Source organism: Giraffa tippelskirchi, chromosome 8, assembly GCF_054371585.1.
Source record: "Giraffa tippelskirchi isolate mGirTip1 chromosome 8, T2T-mGirTip1v1.2.pri, whole genome shotgun sequence".
Taxonomy (NCBI): domain Eukaryota; kingdom Metazoa; phylum Chordata; class Mammalia; order Artiodactyla; family Giraffidae; genus Giraffa; species Giraffa tippelskirchi.
In genome coordinates this window covers 135,650,373-135,665,853 of record NC_137282.1, presented here as the reverse complement: position 1 = coordinate 135,665,853, position 15,481 = coordinate 135,650,373, and the positions used below count along the sequence as shown (strand labels likewise).

Genomic DNA, 15,481 nt, shown 5'->3' with positions numbered 1-15,481 from the left:
CACGACTGAAGCAACTTAGCAGCAGCAGCAGATACAGTGTATATTTATACACTGCTTTCAAAATATGGTTAAATGTTACACACTTAATTCTGGTTTTAAAAAGATTATAATGAACACCTAGGTGGATTTTGCAGTATCACTAAGTCATGCTAACATCCATCATAGTATGCATATTTTGAAAGAAGGTGACAAATTAAAAAATCATCAACGACATCACATATTTAATAATTACGATTAAAATGTTTTGGTAACATTTTATTCACATAAAAATTTTAAAATCATAAGCAAAGTCATAGCTTTGAATTCAAACAATATAGTCAAAATATATTTTAACTTAAGGCACTACACATAAACTTCTTTAAAATACACTCATGTCATTTACACAGTATTTTAAGAATTTACAATAAATACAGACTTCTCATGTCATCTTTATCCTTCATTTGTAGCTTTATATATTCATAATGAAGTAAAACCCTTCAAATAAAATAAATTAAATGCAACCGTCCTTAAAGTTTACCAGACACGGGCAAGAGAAGAAAAAACACCCAAGAACAAGGCACAGGCCTTTTTAATCGTTTAATGTTCCAAGAATTTATCTTTAAATCCTTACACCAAGCTTAATGGAACAGTAACACAAAACCAGTAGTACAGAGCATTGAAATAATTTTTATGCTATTGCTGTTTACCAGAAGTACGTGCACATTAATAAGAGCAGCAGAACTGTCCCCACAGTATAAGTAGATGTACTTATTCTGAATTTACCCACTGAAAAATTTTATTAAAAAGTTTCCTTATTACCTTTGAGTATGGTTGTCATAAAGTTAAATCTTTCCTGGAGCCAAATACTTCCTACAACTCAGATAATAGAGAAGAATGTTATCAATTAACAAAATGCACACGAAGTGAAGAAGGCCGGCTTTACCGAAATATTTCTCAGTGTACTAGAGGAGTCACTGGCTTTAAGTGATCATTTTTTAAAGATACAAATGAATTAATATAAAGTACAATACAATAATATATAAACAGCTCTTTGATTATTAAATAAATACTCTTTTTGTCCCAGCAACATATACATAAAACATCTACAATTTTAATTCTAGTTCATATTTTCAGAATGGAATGAAGAACAAGACAAATAGGTCTTTTGTTCAAAGGGCTGAGACCCCGAAGGGGCACCCTTTCCTGTTCCATCCTCTGTGAAGTCTCCTCACATGATGGCTGTGATGGATCGATTTCCACCAGTCACACCAATACAGCCACTAAAGCTCACACCACTGCAAGGACCAAGCTCATCTCACTTAGCACTTGAAACATTTCAAAAAATCCTCACTGCTTTGAATGTGACAGTTCTTCTGTGCTTTTTTTTTTTTTTTTTTAATGGGAGTTGAAGTAGAAAGAAATTTTTCTATTATTTGTCCAGATCAACTATTAACCTTTAGGATAACTTTTATGTGAGGAAAAAATATCAGAAATAAAAATCTGTCAAAAAAGCAAAATAAGTCCTGGTGGTTTGGTTTATTTACTATGCTGTTCTTAACACAGTCACTTTATGACTGCATGCCCGGACTATTCATGCAGAGTGTGGAAATGATTCTCAAGAACCCCTAGAACAATAGGCACCAAATATTGGGATCAGGAGATTAGCAAGCAGTGACCAAAGGATGAATTCTGGGTTGGACGACTGGCACCATTGTTCCTGACCACCGCAGATAACCAACATTTACTGGGCTGCATATTTACTCTCTGTTATTTCTGTATCTGTAAAACAGTTATCCAGCTTGTTTTATGTCGTTGAAACTTTAAAGACCACTAGTAATAAAACTTTAAAGATCACACTAGTAATAAAACTTTAAAGATCCCACTAGTAATATTAATTGCTTGCCTCAGCTCCTGATGAATGGTTCTTGAACCCAATTTTTCATTTAATGTATAGAATCTCATCTGCTACAATTCAGTTGCTTCCTATTGATTTTGATTCTTAGAAGGTACACTCTGCAAAGCTAGGATGACAGTTATAACAACCTATTGTTGGCTCTGAACAAGTATGCAAAAAAAAATTATGAGCAGAGTGGTTACTTTTATGAACCAGATACAGGAGGGAAAAGCCAAGGCAGCATTCAGGATACTAAAGGTTAACAGAGTTCTGAGAGTTTATTCAGTTACTTAACATGATTAATGTACAAGATCAAAAGATGTTAAATTACATTTTAAGTTTAGCTACTCTACTGCCTAAAAAGTAAGGCATAAAATTCCCAAAGGCAAATAGAAAAATCTCTCATTCTGACCCAATCAGAACCAGATTTGTAGTCAGGTCATAAATTTCTCTGCAGTACTTGGAGACCGCTGGTTGCAAGAAACAGCATAAGAATGTTAAAAATGGTAACAAAAATTCACAAGGTTTTAAAAATTATGAATTTAACTTGTGAGTTAGAAGGTAGTACACGAATGTGAAGTGCAATTATAACCTCTCCTGAGAGCTGTGTTTTATGGGTTTTTATGGGTTTGTGAGGGTCTGCCTCCAGGTCACTCACATCTCACCACCTCCTGTAAGTTACATGAAGTCTGTACACCCAAGCATGCAGTACCCTGGCGCATGCGCGCGTGCACACACACACACACACACACACAACTAAATAACTTACACAAAGGCATTAAGCGTAAAGTGAGAAAAGCACTTTCCTCTATTTTCTTAATTTCCTCTTAGTAAAACTCTTCAAAAGATAAACCTTTTGAGGTTTTAATAGCTTAAGGGTCTTAACAGAGATACACACACAGACTCAATCTTGTTATCATGGGGCTTTTGCTTGTTTTTTACAGTAGCTTTTCTTGAAATAGTTTCTTCATATGCTAGATCTCTTCTGCCTCATAATCCATTTTACTAACTATCACAGAGAATTTTCCTACCTCAAGGGTTTACTTGGGATACAAACTCTATTAAAGGTACATATAAAAATATAGGAAAATTTTCTTCCCTCATACACAAAATCCACACACTTTACAAAGATTTTTGTTGTATAATTTACAAATATAAAAATTTATTTGAAATGCACACCCACTAAATTTTAATATATTTTCATCTCAAGATGTGTCTAATCTTCATTGCCAAAAAAAAAAAAAAACGGAGGGGGGAGCAAAGGCAGTATTATTCTTAAAAAAAGTTTCTTGTCAGAGAAACAATTGGCGCTAACTAATGATTTACTAGCAATTTTCCCTACAGTCAGAATTTTTTTGTATTAGCTAATGCAGCAAAACACAAGGAAATACAAAATAACTGTAGCATGCCTGGTCCAAGTTCTTTCGAAGTATGTTTTCATAGCTGTAACACCATTCCTTGGGTGTGCTCTACTTAAAGCCACCTTGTATAAACCCTGGCACGTGTTACCCAATCAACGGATCATCATCATCTTCTTGGAGCTGAAGTCGGGAAAATGGCCGGGGCCCGGAGACTCTGTTCTGCATGATAATGATGAGGCAGGTCAGCGTGGTCAAGATCAGGAGCACCCCGATAACAATTCCAATGGCTTCTGGGAGGTTAATGCACCACTGGTCCACTAACAGACACTTGGTGTGACCAAAGGTTCCATTGTTGGGAAGTGGCTTCAATCCCAGGATGTGGCACATCATTGGATAAATATCCACCATATTAATGGTGCTGTGTTTGTAGCCTTTGTGAAATGCAGGACCGTGCGCAGCTAGAAACGGATTCATACTAGGCAGAGAATTATCGTAACCGTGGTCACCTACTGGAAAAGAATGAGATGATGTTAGTAAACAAGATCAGCCTTGCTATTACAAAATGACCTGTTTCTAGCGTAAATACACTGGATTCTTGTCACTTTAATTCCCATCCATTGAAATTCTGATCAGTTGGGCCGAACAAGGGCTAGACAAAAGTTTCTATTATCTTCAATTCAGCCACCTCCTGTTATTTTCCACATACACCCCTCCTTTTTTCCAATTGGTCATGACCTCATGTTTTAAAACCTTCTCTCAGACTGATGGGTTACTCAGTCCTAGCCCCAAGCATTTCACCTATCAGCGTCCAACACTGTTTGCAAAAAGCCCTTGCAAACAGCACTAGTGATTGAGAGAGTGGTTGGACTGAAGGTTCTGAGTAACTGGGGGGAGCAGAAGTGAGTAAACCAGTGAGTGGGGAGGAAGTGAGCCAGCGGCCTGACCTCTGTCAGCTGCTCCTTGATAAGACATAGGATGTAGAATACACCACGGGTTGCACGCGTGCTCAGGCGCTTCAGCTATATCCGACTCTTTGCAACCCTATAGAATGCTCCCCACCAGGCTCCTCTGTCCATGGAATTCTTCAGGCAAGAATCTGGAGTGGGTTGCCATGCTCTCCTCCAGGGGATCCTCCCCATCCAGGGATTGAACCTGTGTCTCTTAGGTCTCCTGCATTGGCAGGTGGGTTCTTTACCACTAGTGCCACCTGGGAAACCCACACCATTGGTTTACCGACAGCTAAAGGACACCTCAACGTCCAGAGGGTCAGGGGACTGAGAACATTCTTGCCTTGAATGTGACATCTAACCAGATAACTCCAATGTGTAATTCCAATAAAAGTCTAACTCAAAGAAAAACCTGATGGTCCCGGATATCACTCCAAAATGAGATTCTCAACTATCAGCTTTATTTTTAAAAATACTGCCTTTTAATATGCATCAGTTATATTTAACATGGAGAAGGGAATGGCAACCCACTCCAGTATTCTTGCCTGGAGAATCCCACAGACAGAGGAGCCTGGTGGGCTATAGTCCATGGGGTCACAAGAGTGGGACATGACTTAGCAACAGTAAAGAATCTGCCTACAGTGCGGGAGACCTGGGTTTGATCCCTGGGTCGGGAAGATTCCCTAGAGGAGTTCATGGCAGCCACCCCAGTACTCTTGCCTGGAGAATCCCCATGGACAGTGGTACCTGGTGGGCTACATTCCATGGGGTCACAGAGAGTCGGACAGGACGGAGTGACAAAACACATATTGAACAAGGTCACACTTCCATGTGAAGTGCAGGTGACTGAATGATGAGTCTATCAGTGTTTGTTATATCATTCTTTATTTCTTTTTTTATCATTCTTTAATTCTATGTTTGAAATATTTCATAATAAAAATAATGCTGTGACCAGTACAATAAATAGCAGAATATGATGATATATATAGGCATTATGATTTCAATAATGTAAATGAGTATGATTGTAAATGAATACCATAAACCAAATGATTTAATAATAAAAATATGTGTGTGTATGTAACAGAAAAAGATTAGAGGGGGGAAACTCCCACAATTAACATCTGTCTGTGCTTCTGTATTGAAGGATTATGAATAATTTTTGTTGTCTTTTCTGAACTTTCCTGTATTTTACAAGTTTTCAATAATGAGTATATAAGGTAAATATTATGGGCTTCCCTGGTGGCTCAGCTGGTAAAGAATCTGCCTCCAATGTAGGAGACCTGGGTTCCATTCCTGGGTTGGGAAGATCCCCTGGATAAGGGAATGACTACCCACTCCAGTCTTCCTGCCTGGAGAATTCCACGGACAGAGGAACCCGGCAGGCTACAGTCCATGGGGTCAAAAAGAGTCAGACAAGACTGAGCGACTTTCACTTTCAATGTAAATATTAATAATGTATAAATTCTAATGGCCTTCAGTTTTATCCTTGCCTGACACACCTGAACTGCTATAGATCAGGGACTGGGAGATGACAGAGGCTGGTTAAATGCAGCCCTCTGCCTGTTTGTGTAAAGGGAGTTTCACTGGAACACCCCACGTCAGTTCGTTTAGGTACTGTCTGTGGCTGCTTTCCCAGTGTAAGGCAGGACTGAGGAGTAGAGACAGAGACTAGCTGGACCACAAAGACTAAAATATTTACTATCTGGCCCTTTACAAAAGAATTTTCTGACCCCTGCTATGGTCTATAAAATCAGATTTTAAAAAATGTATTCAAATTTAATTTAACAAACAAGTAAAAAAGCTTCAGTTTAGGGGAGACCTCTTAATTCTCCCTTACACATTTCCTCAGTTTGAGGCAAGAGTCTGCTTTGTTTACTTGGTAGATTTTTGTTTGCATACTTTCTGGTTCTTGCCCAGTATTCTAAATAGCAGCAGCACTCAGATTTGTTATTTCATCATGGGGGAATACTTGGACACGTTTTTTTTTTAACACTAAAAAAGAAAAAGGAATTTGAACTAGCTAATCTCTCACCCTTTATTTTGTTTCTTGACTTCTCTTTTATTTTCTCTGCTTCTTCCTACTCTTTTATTTTTACAAATCAAGAGAACAATTCCTGAAAGTTACTGACAGTCACTGCAATTTTGGTGACAAAAAAGTAAAACTACTCCTTCACCCTTAAGATCACCCAACCTTCTAATATAAGGATCAAACTGTAGTTTCTAAAAATTGCTCTCAAATGGAAACCTGAGAATCATCTAGTTGAAAATCAAACTAATTATACTGTGTCAACATCTCTAAATCAAAGTACCTTGTTAATGGAATAATGTCACAACATGTGATTTATCCCAGGGACAGAGAAGAAAAATTCTAAATAAATACTTACATTTTAGTGATGATTTATTTAGCACAATTGTCCAGCCTTCATCAGCAACCAAAATAATAGGCTGAATTCGATCACTATGTTGATAGTGAAACCTGGCAGGAATGTCTTCTTTTAGATAAACATTCATGTGAGGGTTACAGATTTTCAGTTTGCTATAAACCTTTGTTTTATCTGGAAGAAAAGGAAATAGCAAAAGGAAATAGCAAAGGAAAAAGGTCATGTCGACTGATAAGGAAAAAATATTTCTAACTAGAATAACTGGAAATAAGCCCTGAACAATGTTATCTATTAAATCCTATTAATCATTAAAAAAAAAACAGAGTAATAATACTAATGTAACAGTGTTGGTTGCACACAAGTGCACGTGTGCGTGCACATACACACCCCTCTCAAGCATTCACTTATCTCTCTATTTTGTGATTATCCTTGGTGGACTTTTATACAACGGGGGCAAATTTCACACCTAGCTTCCTGAGTAAATATGAACTAATAACATATTACTACTATTAATTCTAAGATCAGTAGATGAAAAGTATAGGTATATCTCACACAAAAGTATATATATGAGTCACTTTGATGTACACTTACACTTTGATAAAAAGATAAACATGAAAGGAATACATCAAAAAGCAAAGAAATTATCCTTTTGAACCTAAACCTAAATGGCCTAAGAAAAACATCACAGGAAAAACATAGTCCTAGTCTGAGTGAGTATAAGAGTATATACGGTGGTGAACCACATAAAGTCCAAGCTTCATTCTTTCTATAAAACCCTCCCTCCCCAATCAACTGACCCATTGAAATATTCCTTGGTTATAGTTTACTTACTTATTTTGGGAAGTATCGCAGCAACTGGGGTCAAGTCTATAAGAGTGTAGTACGAGGGGTCGAGGCAGCCATCCAGGTTTATCACCCTGTCCTTGGAACACTGGGTCATCCCATGATCACTTGTGATGATCACGTTAAGACTCTCCCACAGTCCTAGCACCTTCAGTCTGTGAACCAGCTCACCAATGTGTTCATCTATTTCTTCCAACACTCGGCGCATGTTTTCTTTATCTTCGGGGCCGTATTTGTGGCCGCTAGCGTCTGGTTCCTCCCAATAGAGTGTTGCAAAGGTCACTGGTGGGTTCGAACTGCTCAGCCACGTGGTGACATTACTGAGCCTTTCCCTAAATGACACCGAGGGGCTGTAGTTCATGAAATAGGAAGGTGTGGCATTGTGAATGGGCACGTCAGTACCGGGCCACATCGCAGCGGCACTCGATCTGTTGTCCTGAAGCTGATTGGTCACCCAGATGGGGACTGCCTCATTCCACCAAAACGGGTCCTTGTCATTGTGGTCAGAAAAATGTTTCTTTGTGTTGACGTCATACATGGAATTAGCCACGATGCCATGGCTTTCTTCATACAGGCCCGTCACGATGCTGTAGTGGTTTGGAAATGTTTTCGTGATAAAGACATTTTTAACCTGCTCTACCAAGACACCTTCTTTGATAAAATTCTGGAGATGAGGAAATTCATAGTTCTGCAGATAGTCAGCTCTGAAGCCATCAAAGGATACCAGCAGTAGCTTAGGTGGTGAAGCAGAGGAAGAGTTCCCTCTACAACCAGTCATAAGTCCCGAAAACAAAAGCATCAGCAGTAACTTCATAATGCACGTGCTGAAGGGGGTAGTGGGGGTTCCTAAGGTATAAAACAAACAATTCCTAAGTAGTAATGCTGCTTGATTTGGATTAGATTTCCAAAGCTGAGCCATCAGGAAATGAAAACCAACATTTAAAACTGTTTATATACCAGCTTTACCTACATCAACTTAAAAATCAAATGCTGTCACTTACTGAAAGGTAACTGAATAAAGCTAAAGTGGGAGAAACAAAATTGCCTTTACTTGTTGAATTATATGTCCTGCCTCATTTTCATGCTTTGAAGGGGGTATGGGCCATTCTTATACTCCACACAAATTTGACTGCCTTGCTCGTCTGCAAGAGCAGAAGTTATTCTAAAGGCTTAATAAAAACAAATGAAGAAATAAAAACAATCCTTTTACACAAAACAGAAATAACGCCAAGCGTTCAGAAGCTCCAGAGAGGAAGATTATTTTTCTAGTTTAATGGCTTGTACCCTATCATTCCTTTTAATCCTCAGAAATTAGGGTGTGGAAATTCTACCATATTGGCTCAACATCAGTTCCTACTGAAAAATATTGGCATGCAAAAGGGGAGTAGGGGTTTCCATGGCAGCTCAGATGGTAAAGAATCTGCTTGCAAGGCAGGTGACCTGTGTTTGACCCCTGGGTTGGGAAGATCCCCTGGAGTAGGAAGTGGCAACCCACTTCAGTATTCTTGCCTGGAGAATTCAATGGACAGAAGAGCCTGGCAGGCTACGGTCCATGAGGTCACAAAGGGTTGGACACAACTGACAACTAACATTTTCCAAAAAGGAGTAAGAAATAAATATTATTTGAGAAAAAAAGGCCCCATCTCACTCTGAACCTGCTCAGTTTTCACAGGAGGCAGAGAGACAAAGTCTACAGGCGCTTGGATGCCTCAGTAACTTCGGAAGAAAAGCAACAGCTGTTGAAATGCATTTCATCACCACATCCCTTTTAGACTTCCTTTCTACTGTCAAAGACTTTTAACAGCTGGCCCTCCGTATTCACAGGTTTTTACATCCATGGATCCAACCAATCATGGATGGAAAACTCAGAGGGCCAACCGTATTCACTGCACCAAGCCCTTTTATATAAGAGACTTGAGCATCTGTGGACTTTGCTACCCACTGGGGCTCCTGGAACCAATCCCCTGCAGACACCAAGAGGCCACTTAACTGCCTTACCTCATTCCCCAGGCTCAGAGAACTCCCTGACTTTTTATTCTTTTTTAATAATCTACTGATTACAAAAACAGCTCTCCCCAAACAAATCTCCCTGCCTTCAATCTCTATCTTCTTTGGGCCTAAGAAAATAGGATATGTGACTTAGAGTGACTCTCCACTGATGCTATACTTCTTCAAGTCCTCAACGTCTCTTGTCTGCAGCCCTTCTGGCTCTTAACTGATCTTCCTACCTCAATCATCTTCCTCTTACTCACCCAACATCTGCTCCCAACTTAATCTTTCCTGTAGCTCTGTTCATGACATTTCCGTAATAAAATCAGTATTCAAAGTCCCCCTGCCTATACAGAAAGTCCCAACACTCACTGCTGCCTGGCGTTCAAGTCTTTCCATTATCCAGGCCCAACCCACATGCAAATTACTATGAAAGGGTTATAGAAATCATTGTTGTTGTTGGTTAGTCATTAAGTCATCTTCAACTCTTTTGTGACCCCATGGACTGTAGCCTGCCAGGCTCCTCTGTCCATGGAATTGCCCAGGCAACAATACTGGAGTGGGTTGCCAACCTTAATTCCCTTTTACTGCACGATGCTATCACAATCTGTCTGAGATATAATATAGAGACAATAATCATTTAGGTAGGTGACTTATAACAGTTCTTCAGTAATAACCTGTGTTTCCAAACCTCTTAAAGTTACTTTCTACATATTAAGTCTTTGCCCAAACACTCTTTTAGGTAATTAAAAAAACACATTCAATAAATATCTAATATAATTAAAGTCAACACCACCAAAATTTATGGATGTGCCACATATCAGAGGACAAGAGCTTCCCCACGTGGCTCAGGGTAAAGAATCTGCCTGTCAGTGTAGGAGACGTGAGTTCCATTCCTGGCTGGGGAAGATCCCCTGGAGGAGGAAATGGCAACCCACTCCAGTATTCTCACCTGGGAAACCTCATGGACAGAAGGAGCCTGGTGGGCTACAGACTACAAGTTGCAAAAAGAGTTGGACATGACTTTGCAACTAAACACCAACAACACAAGAGCTTTATACTTTTCAAATACAAAATACTCAAAATAGGGACATAATAACAAAACAATGAAGCTGGCTGTCATCTTGGAAGACCAACGAGGAGCTTGAGTGACTTCTGTTCTATAACACCACAGCTTCCTGTAATGGTGTGCTTGAGACCCACACATCATCAAGTATTGCTTTGAAAGCTAAGCCCTTTGAAAAATCACTACAAATGGAATATCACAGGATGTCTAAAACTTTTCCAGTGGGGTTGCTTCTAAGAGTAGAGGGATACTGAGACAATTCAACAAATAGTGGTGAGATGACTGGATATCCACATGCAAAAGAATGACTTTGTATCCCTCAGCTCATACCCTGCACAAAAATTGATTCAACAGGGATCACAGACCATAATTAAGAGCTAAAATGATGAAACTCTTAGAAAAAAATACAGGAATAAATCTTCATAACCTTGAGTTAGGCAAAGCCGTTTTAGATACAGCACCAAAAGCACAAGTGATAATAAAACTTTTACGTCTGGAAGGATACCATGAAGAAATGACAACCTAAAGGATAAGAGGAAATATCTGCAAACCATATGTCTGATAAAGAATTTGTATCTAGAATACATAAAGAACTGTAACAACTCGGAGAAGGCAATGGCACCCCACTCCAGTACTCTTGCCTGGAAAATCCCATGGATGGAGGAGCCTGGTAGGCTACAGTCCATGGGGTCGCTAAGAGTCGGACACGACTGAGCAACTTCACTTTCACTTTTCCCTTTCATGCATTGGAGAAGGAAATGGCAACCCACTCCAGTATTCTTGCCTGGAGAATCCCAGGGACGGGGGAGCCTGGTGGGCTGCCGTCTATGGGGTCGCACAGAGTCGGACACAACTGAAGTGACTTAGCAGCGGTAACAACTCAACAATAAAAGTTAAATAATCTAATTTTTAAAATGAGCAAAGGAGCTGAAAAGACTTTTTTCCAAAGATATAGAAATGACACATAAGCACATGAATATGTTCAACATCAACAGTAATCAGGGAAATACAAAGCAAAACACCATGAGATACCCCTTCATACCCACTAGGATGGATACAAAAAACAAACAGACAGATAATAACAAGCAATGGTGAGGAAATACAGAAATGAGAATTTTATACACTGCTGATGAGAATGAAAATGGTACAGGCACTTACTTACAAAACATCCTGGTAGTTCCTCAAAAGTTTCAACAGTTACCATATGACCTGGAAAATCTACTACTAGGCATATGCCTATGAGAAATGAAAATATATGTTCACAATAAAACTTGTACACAAACGGTCACAGCAGCATTATTTGTAAGAGCCACAGAGTGGAAACATCTCAAGTGTCCATAAGTGATAAACAGATAAGAAGTGGTATATCCACGCAATGGAATGCTATTTGGCGATAAAAAGGAATGGAGTGATAATACATGTTACAACTTGGATAAACCTTTGAAACTCTGTGCTAAGTGAAAGAAGGCAGTCACAAAAGATCATTTATTGTATGATTCTATTTAGATGAAAAGCCTAGATATGCAAATCTATACAGATGTAAAGTAAATTAGATTTGCCTGGAGCAAGGGGTTGAGGAGATATGAAGAGTAAATGCTAATGGGTATGGTGTTATTTTGGGCTTCCCTGGTGACTCAGACAGTAAAGAATCAGCTTGCAGTGTGGGAGACCGGGGTTCAATCCCTGGGTTGGGAAGATCCCCTGGAGTAGGAAATAGCAACCCACTCCAGTATTCTTGCCTGGAGAATCCCAGGGACAAAAGAGCCTGGTGGGCTCCAGTCCATGGGGCCGAAAAGAGTCGGACACGACTGAGTGACCAAGCACAGCACACCTGGTGTTATTTTTTTGGCGGGGGGAGGGGGCGGTGATGAAAACGTTCTCAAATTGATTGTGGTGATGGTTGCACAACTCGTAAAATCATACCCTTTAAATGAGTAAACTAGATAGTATGTGAATTTTAATAAAACCATTAAAAAAAGGAGGAGAAACAAAATTGTAATCTTTAAAAGCATCTGAAATGTCCTTCCACAAAACACTAAACATCTTTGATGTCTCATCTTACCTCAAAAATTATGTGAAATGTGTACTCTATAATACAGACCTGGGTGTTTTAACGTAAAACGTTTTACTCCATTTCCCACGCACAAAACAACAAAACAAAACCTGTGTCTGCCCCTCTCTCACAAAATACATACAAATCAAAAGCTTTCTTCTCCAAATCTTGAGTGAATAGGCATGTCAAGGCACATGTGCTAGTTATCCTGAGGTTCATTAACCCCTTCTGCTGGATCCCTGTCCCAGACTTAGAAGCAGGCTCTGAAATCAAAAGGATCCTGGAACCTGAACTCTCATTTAGCAGGCAGGGACTATGGGCAGATCTAACTTCTCCCAGCTTCCCTTCTCCAGGGGATCTCCCCAACCTAGGAATCGAACACAGGTCTTCTGCATTGCAGGCAGATTCTTTACCGTCTGAGCCACCAGGGAAGCCCTTCCCAGCTTCAGTTGCCATGTTTGTAAAATGGGGATGCATAAAGTTTTAAACAATAGGTCCTCAAATTTAGTTTCTTTTTATCCATCCTAGTTACAAAGCTGTTAGGTTAGGGAAAAAGTCTGGACAATGACAAGCAGAATATTATTGTAAAACTATAAAGTAATTTGAAATAATTTAGTCTAACCACTTCTTTTTACAGAAGATGAAGCTGAAGTTCTGTGACTGGCCACACTCAGGAAGCAATGAGTAGCTTTACCGTCTGTAAGCTTACTAATTTCAGGTTCTTAACAAGTTTACAAGTCTGGTAATATAGCAAGTTTACAAGTCTAGGATTAATCTCCAAACTAATGTCTACTACATTCTGTTTCATTACAACAGGGAAGGGGGATGGGGTGTTAAATTGTAAACAAAACACCAGTGAGAACTTCTCAAGTATTTTCAAGGAATAAAAAAGATCACTAATTGCTATATTTTAAAGCATTGGGATAAATTCTGTAATTTTTCAAACCAAAAAAATACCAAAGGGAAGGAAAAAAAGCAGAATCACTGAACTACATCCAGATATCCCAAAGGCAACACAATTTGTATGTAGTTTTCGTCAATTCAGGGGCCAAAACACATTTTACTTCATCTGGGATGACCTTATTATTTGGATGGAATGCATCTCAGGCAGTTCTTACTGGCTTTCTTAGCTGCTTGAAATTGGGGGAGTGTGACAGTTAAAGGGTATGATGAAAGCTATTTACCAGTATTAGCCTGCCATCTGCTCCCTAATACAAAAGCCTTATTCTAGACGCTTCACAAATACTATTTATAATCATACAGTTTTAAAATAAAATGAAAATAGTATTGTCTATGCACATAGATAACTTAGGTGGTTTTCCTTATTATTAGTTATTTTCTTGATATTCTAAAGAAAAACTAAAGCTACTCACTAAAAGACTTTCTTAAAAACTCTAGGATTCTAAAGTATTCTTCAGTTTTCTAGCACACACACACACTTCTCTGGCATCTTCAAAACAGCTCCACTTTATTTTACTTTCTACATAATAACTCCCCCTGTGTATTCATCAAAATTTCTTCCAAATTGTATTTCGTAGCTAATTTAAAAGCGAAGAGGATATATTTATTGTTATGAGCTCCTTGTGGACCCTAAGGGGCTCATAACATTTATATTCTATATATTTTAGCTATAAAATATCTCCTCCCTGCTTTTAAATTCATTTAATTTCCTTAAAAGGGCTCAGAACAACCTCTGGGGGAAAGGAAGAAAGAAAAGAAAACCGGATATTAAAAGGTGCAGTTGACTTAGTACTGGCAAGGTTTCCGGCTTGGGTCCACCAGAGGGTCGGGTGGTTAAACAAAAAACCCTAGCGGGGTCGGAGTTGGTGTAAACCTGAATCTGCTCGTGGTCACTAGCTGCGCTTCACGTCTCAGAGCAGGACTGTCTGCATCTGTACACTGGGATGCTGTGCCCGGAAAAGGAAGCTTAACTGTAAAATGCTTAACACGGTGCCCGGCCGAGAAAAAGCACTTCGATGTGATCTTTCTTGTTAGATTTTCTAGGAAATTCGTTTTTTCAATTTGGCTGTGTCACGACCATCGACTCTCAACGAATACTCAGGCCAGCGCATGTCGATCTGTGCCTTGGACCGCGTTCGGGTCGGATGAAACGCCCGCCGCGCCCGGCCCCTCGGCCTCCACGGCTGTCAGGCCGCCCCGCTCCGCCTCTCACCCCACCGACCCCGCTTCACCCCTCTCCCCGCCGCCCGCCCAGGCCGCGCCCACTCGCTCAGTTGCCTTTCCGCTTTCCACCCCGCCCTCCGCCGCCCCCAGCCAGCCCGGTACCTCCCGGCCGCTCCGGGGTCCCTCGGGGCTGTCCCCTCGGGGAGCGGCGCGTGGGTATCCGGGGTAGGGGATCTCACGACCACTATTTTCAAAGCCCCCGACGGGCGGGGGAGGATGCGGCATTTCCGTCCGGAACGCCGGGTGCACGAGGCTCACACTCACCCGCTGCCGCCGCGTCTCTGCAGCGCGCGGAACCGGGCGCGCGCGGAACCCGACGTTCGTGGGTCTGGGGAGCGACGGAGACCTGAAGGCGCAGGAGCCCGACCGAGTTCTTCCTGAAGCGCCTGCGCAATAGCGGGGCGCCCTCCCCGCCACCGCGATTAACAGCCCCTTCCTCCCGGACACCAGCGCTGCCAGGGGCGCTCCTAGGGTTCGCGGCCGTCCCGCGCGCGACTGCGGAACAGGTTTCCAGCCTGCGGGAACCCAGCGGGCTACGGAGCGTGAGACAGGCCCTCGGATTGGGTGCCGCAGCCGCGGTCGATGTAACTCCCTTTCCGATTGGCTGGATTCAGGTGCCACCTGGGGACAGAGGCTTTGGTGGGGCTGAATTGGGTCTAGAAGGAGTGGTTCGTTCTTCTCTCCTGCCAAGCCCTGTCCCTAGCGTCCCAGGGCTGGGTGCCCTTCAGGGGACCTGAAGCGCAGCGAGTCCCGGAAAGGGCCACTGGCTATTGCCTGCGTCAGG

The 15,481-nt window shown here is 41.0% G+C and overlaps 1 protein-coding gene across 5 annotated transcripts; it reads right to left on the bottom strand.

The window, feature by feature from the left end:
• Window positions 1-240: 240 nt before the first annotated feature.
• Window positions 241-15,196, bottom strand: ENPP4 (ectonucleotide pyrophosphatase/phosphodiesterase 4). 5 transcript variants are annotated; one of them, XM_081519641.1, is made up of 4 exons: window positions 14,962-15,196; window positions 7,394-8,251; window positions 6,566-6,736; window positions 241-3,743 (listed from the first exon to the last, which is right to left on the bottom strand). In XM_081519641.1, the coding sequence occupies exons 2-4, from the start codon at window positions 8,217-8,219 to the stop codon at window positions 3,379-3,381; spliced, it is 1,362 nt and encodes a 453-aa protein (XP_081375767.1). In that variant the 5' UTR covers window positions 8,220-8,251; window positions 14,962-15,196; the 3' UTR covers window positions 241-3,378. The 5 variants fall into 5 exon arrangements, with proteins under 5 accessions (XP_081375767.1, XP_081375770.1, XP_081375768.1 ...); XM_081519644.1 differs by having other exon boundaries at window positions 241-3,740; XM_081519642.1 differs by having other exon boundaries at window positions 14,800-14,982.
• Window positions 15,197-15,481: the final 285 nt, after the last annotated feature.

Coding starts and splice junctions, on each gene's coding strand:
- ENPP4 (XM_081519641.1), bottom strand. CDS start 8,219: ATGAAGTTACTGCTGATGCTTTTGTTTTCGGGACTTATGACTGGTTGT. Junction 6,737..7,393: donor TGCGATACTTCCCAAAATAA/GTAAGTAAACTA, acceptor CTTTTCTTCCAG/ATAAAACAAAGGTTTATAGC. Junction 3,744..6,565: donor AAATAAATCATCACTAAAAT/GTAAGTATTTAT, acceptor ATTCTTTTCCAG/TAGGTGACCACGGTTACGAT.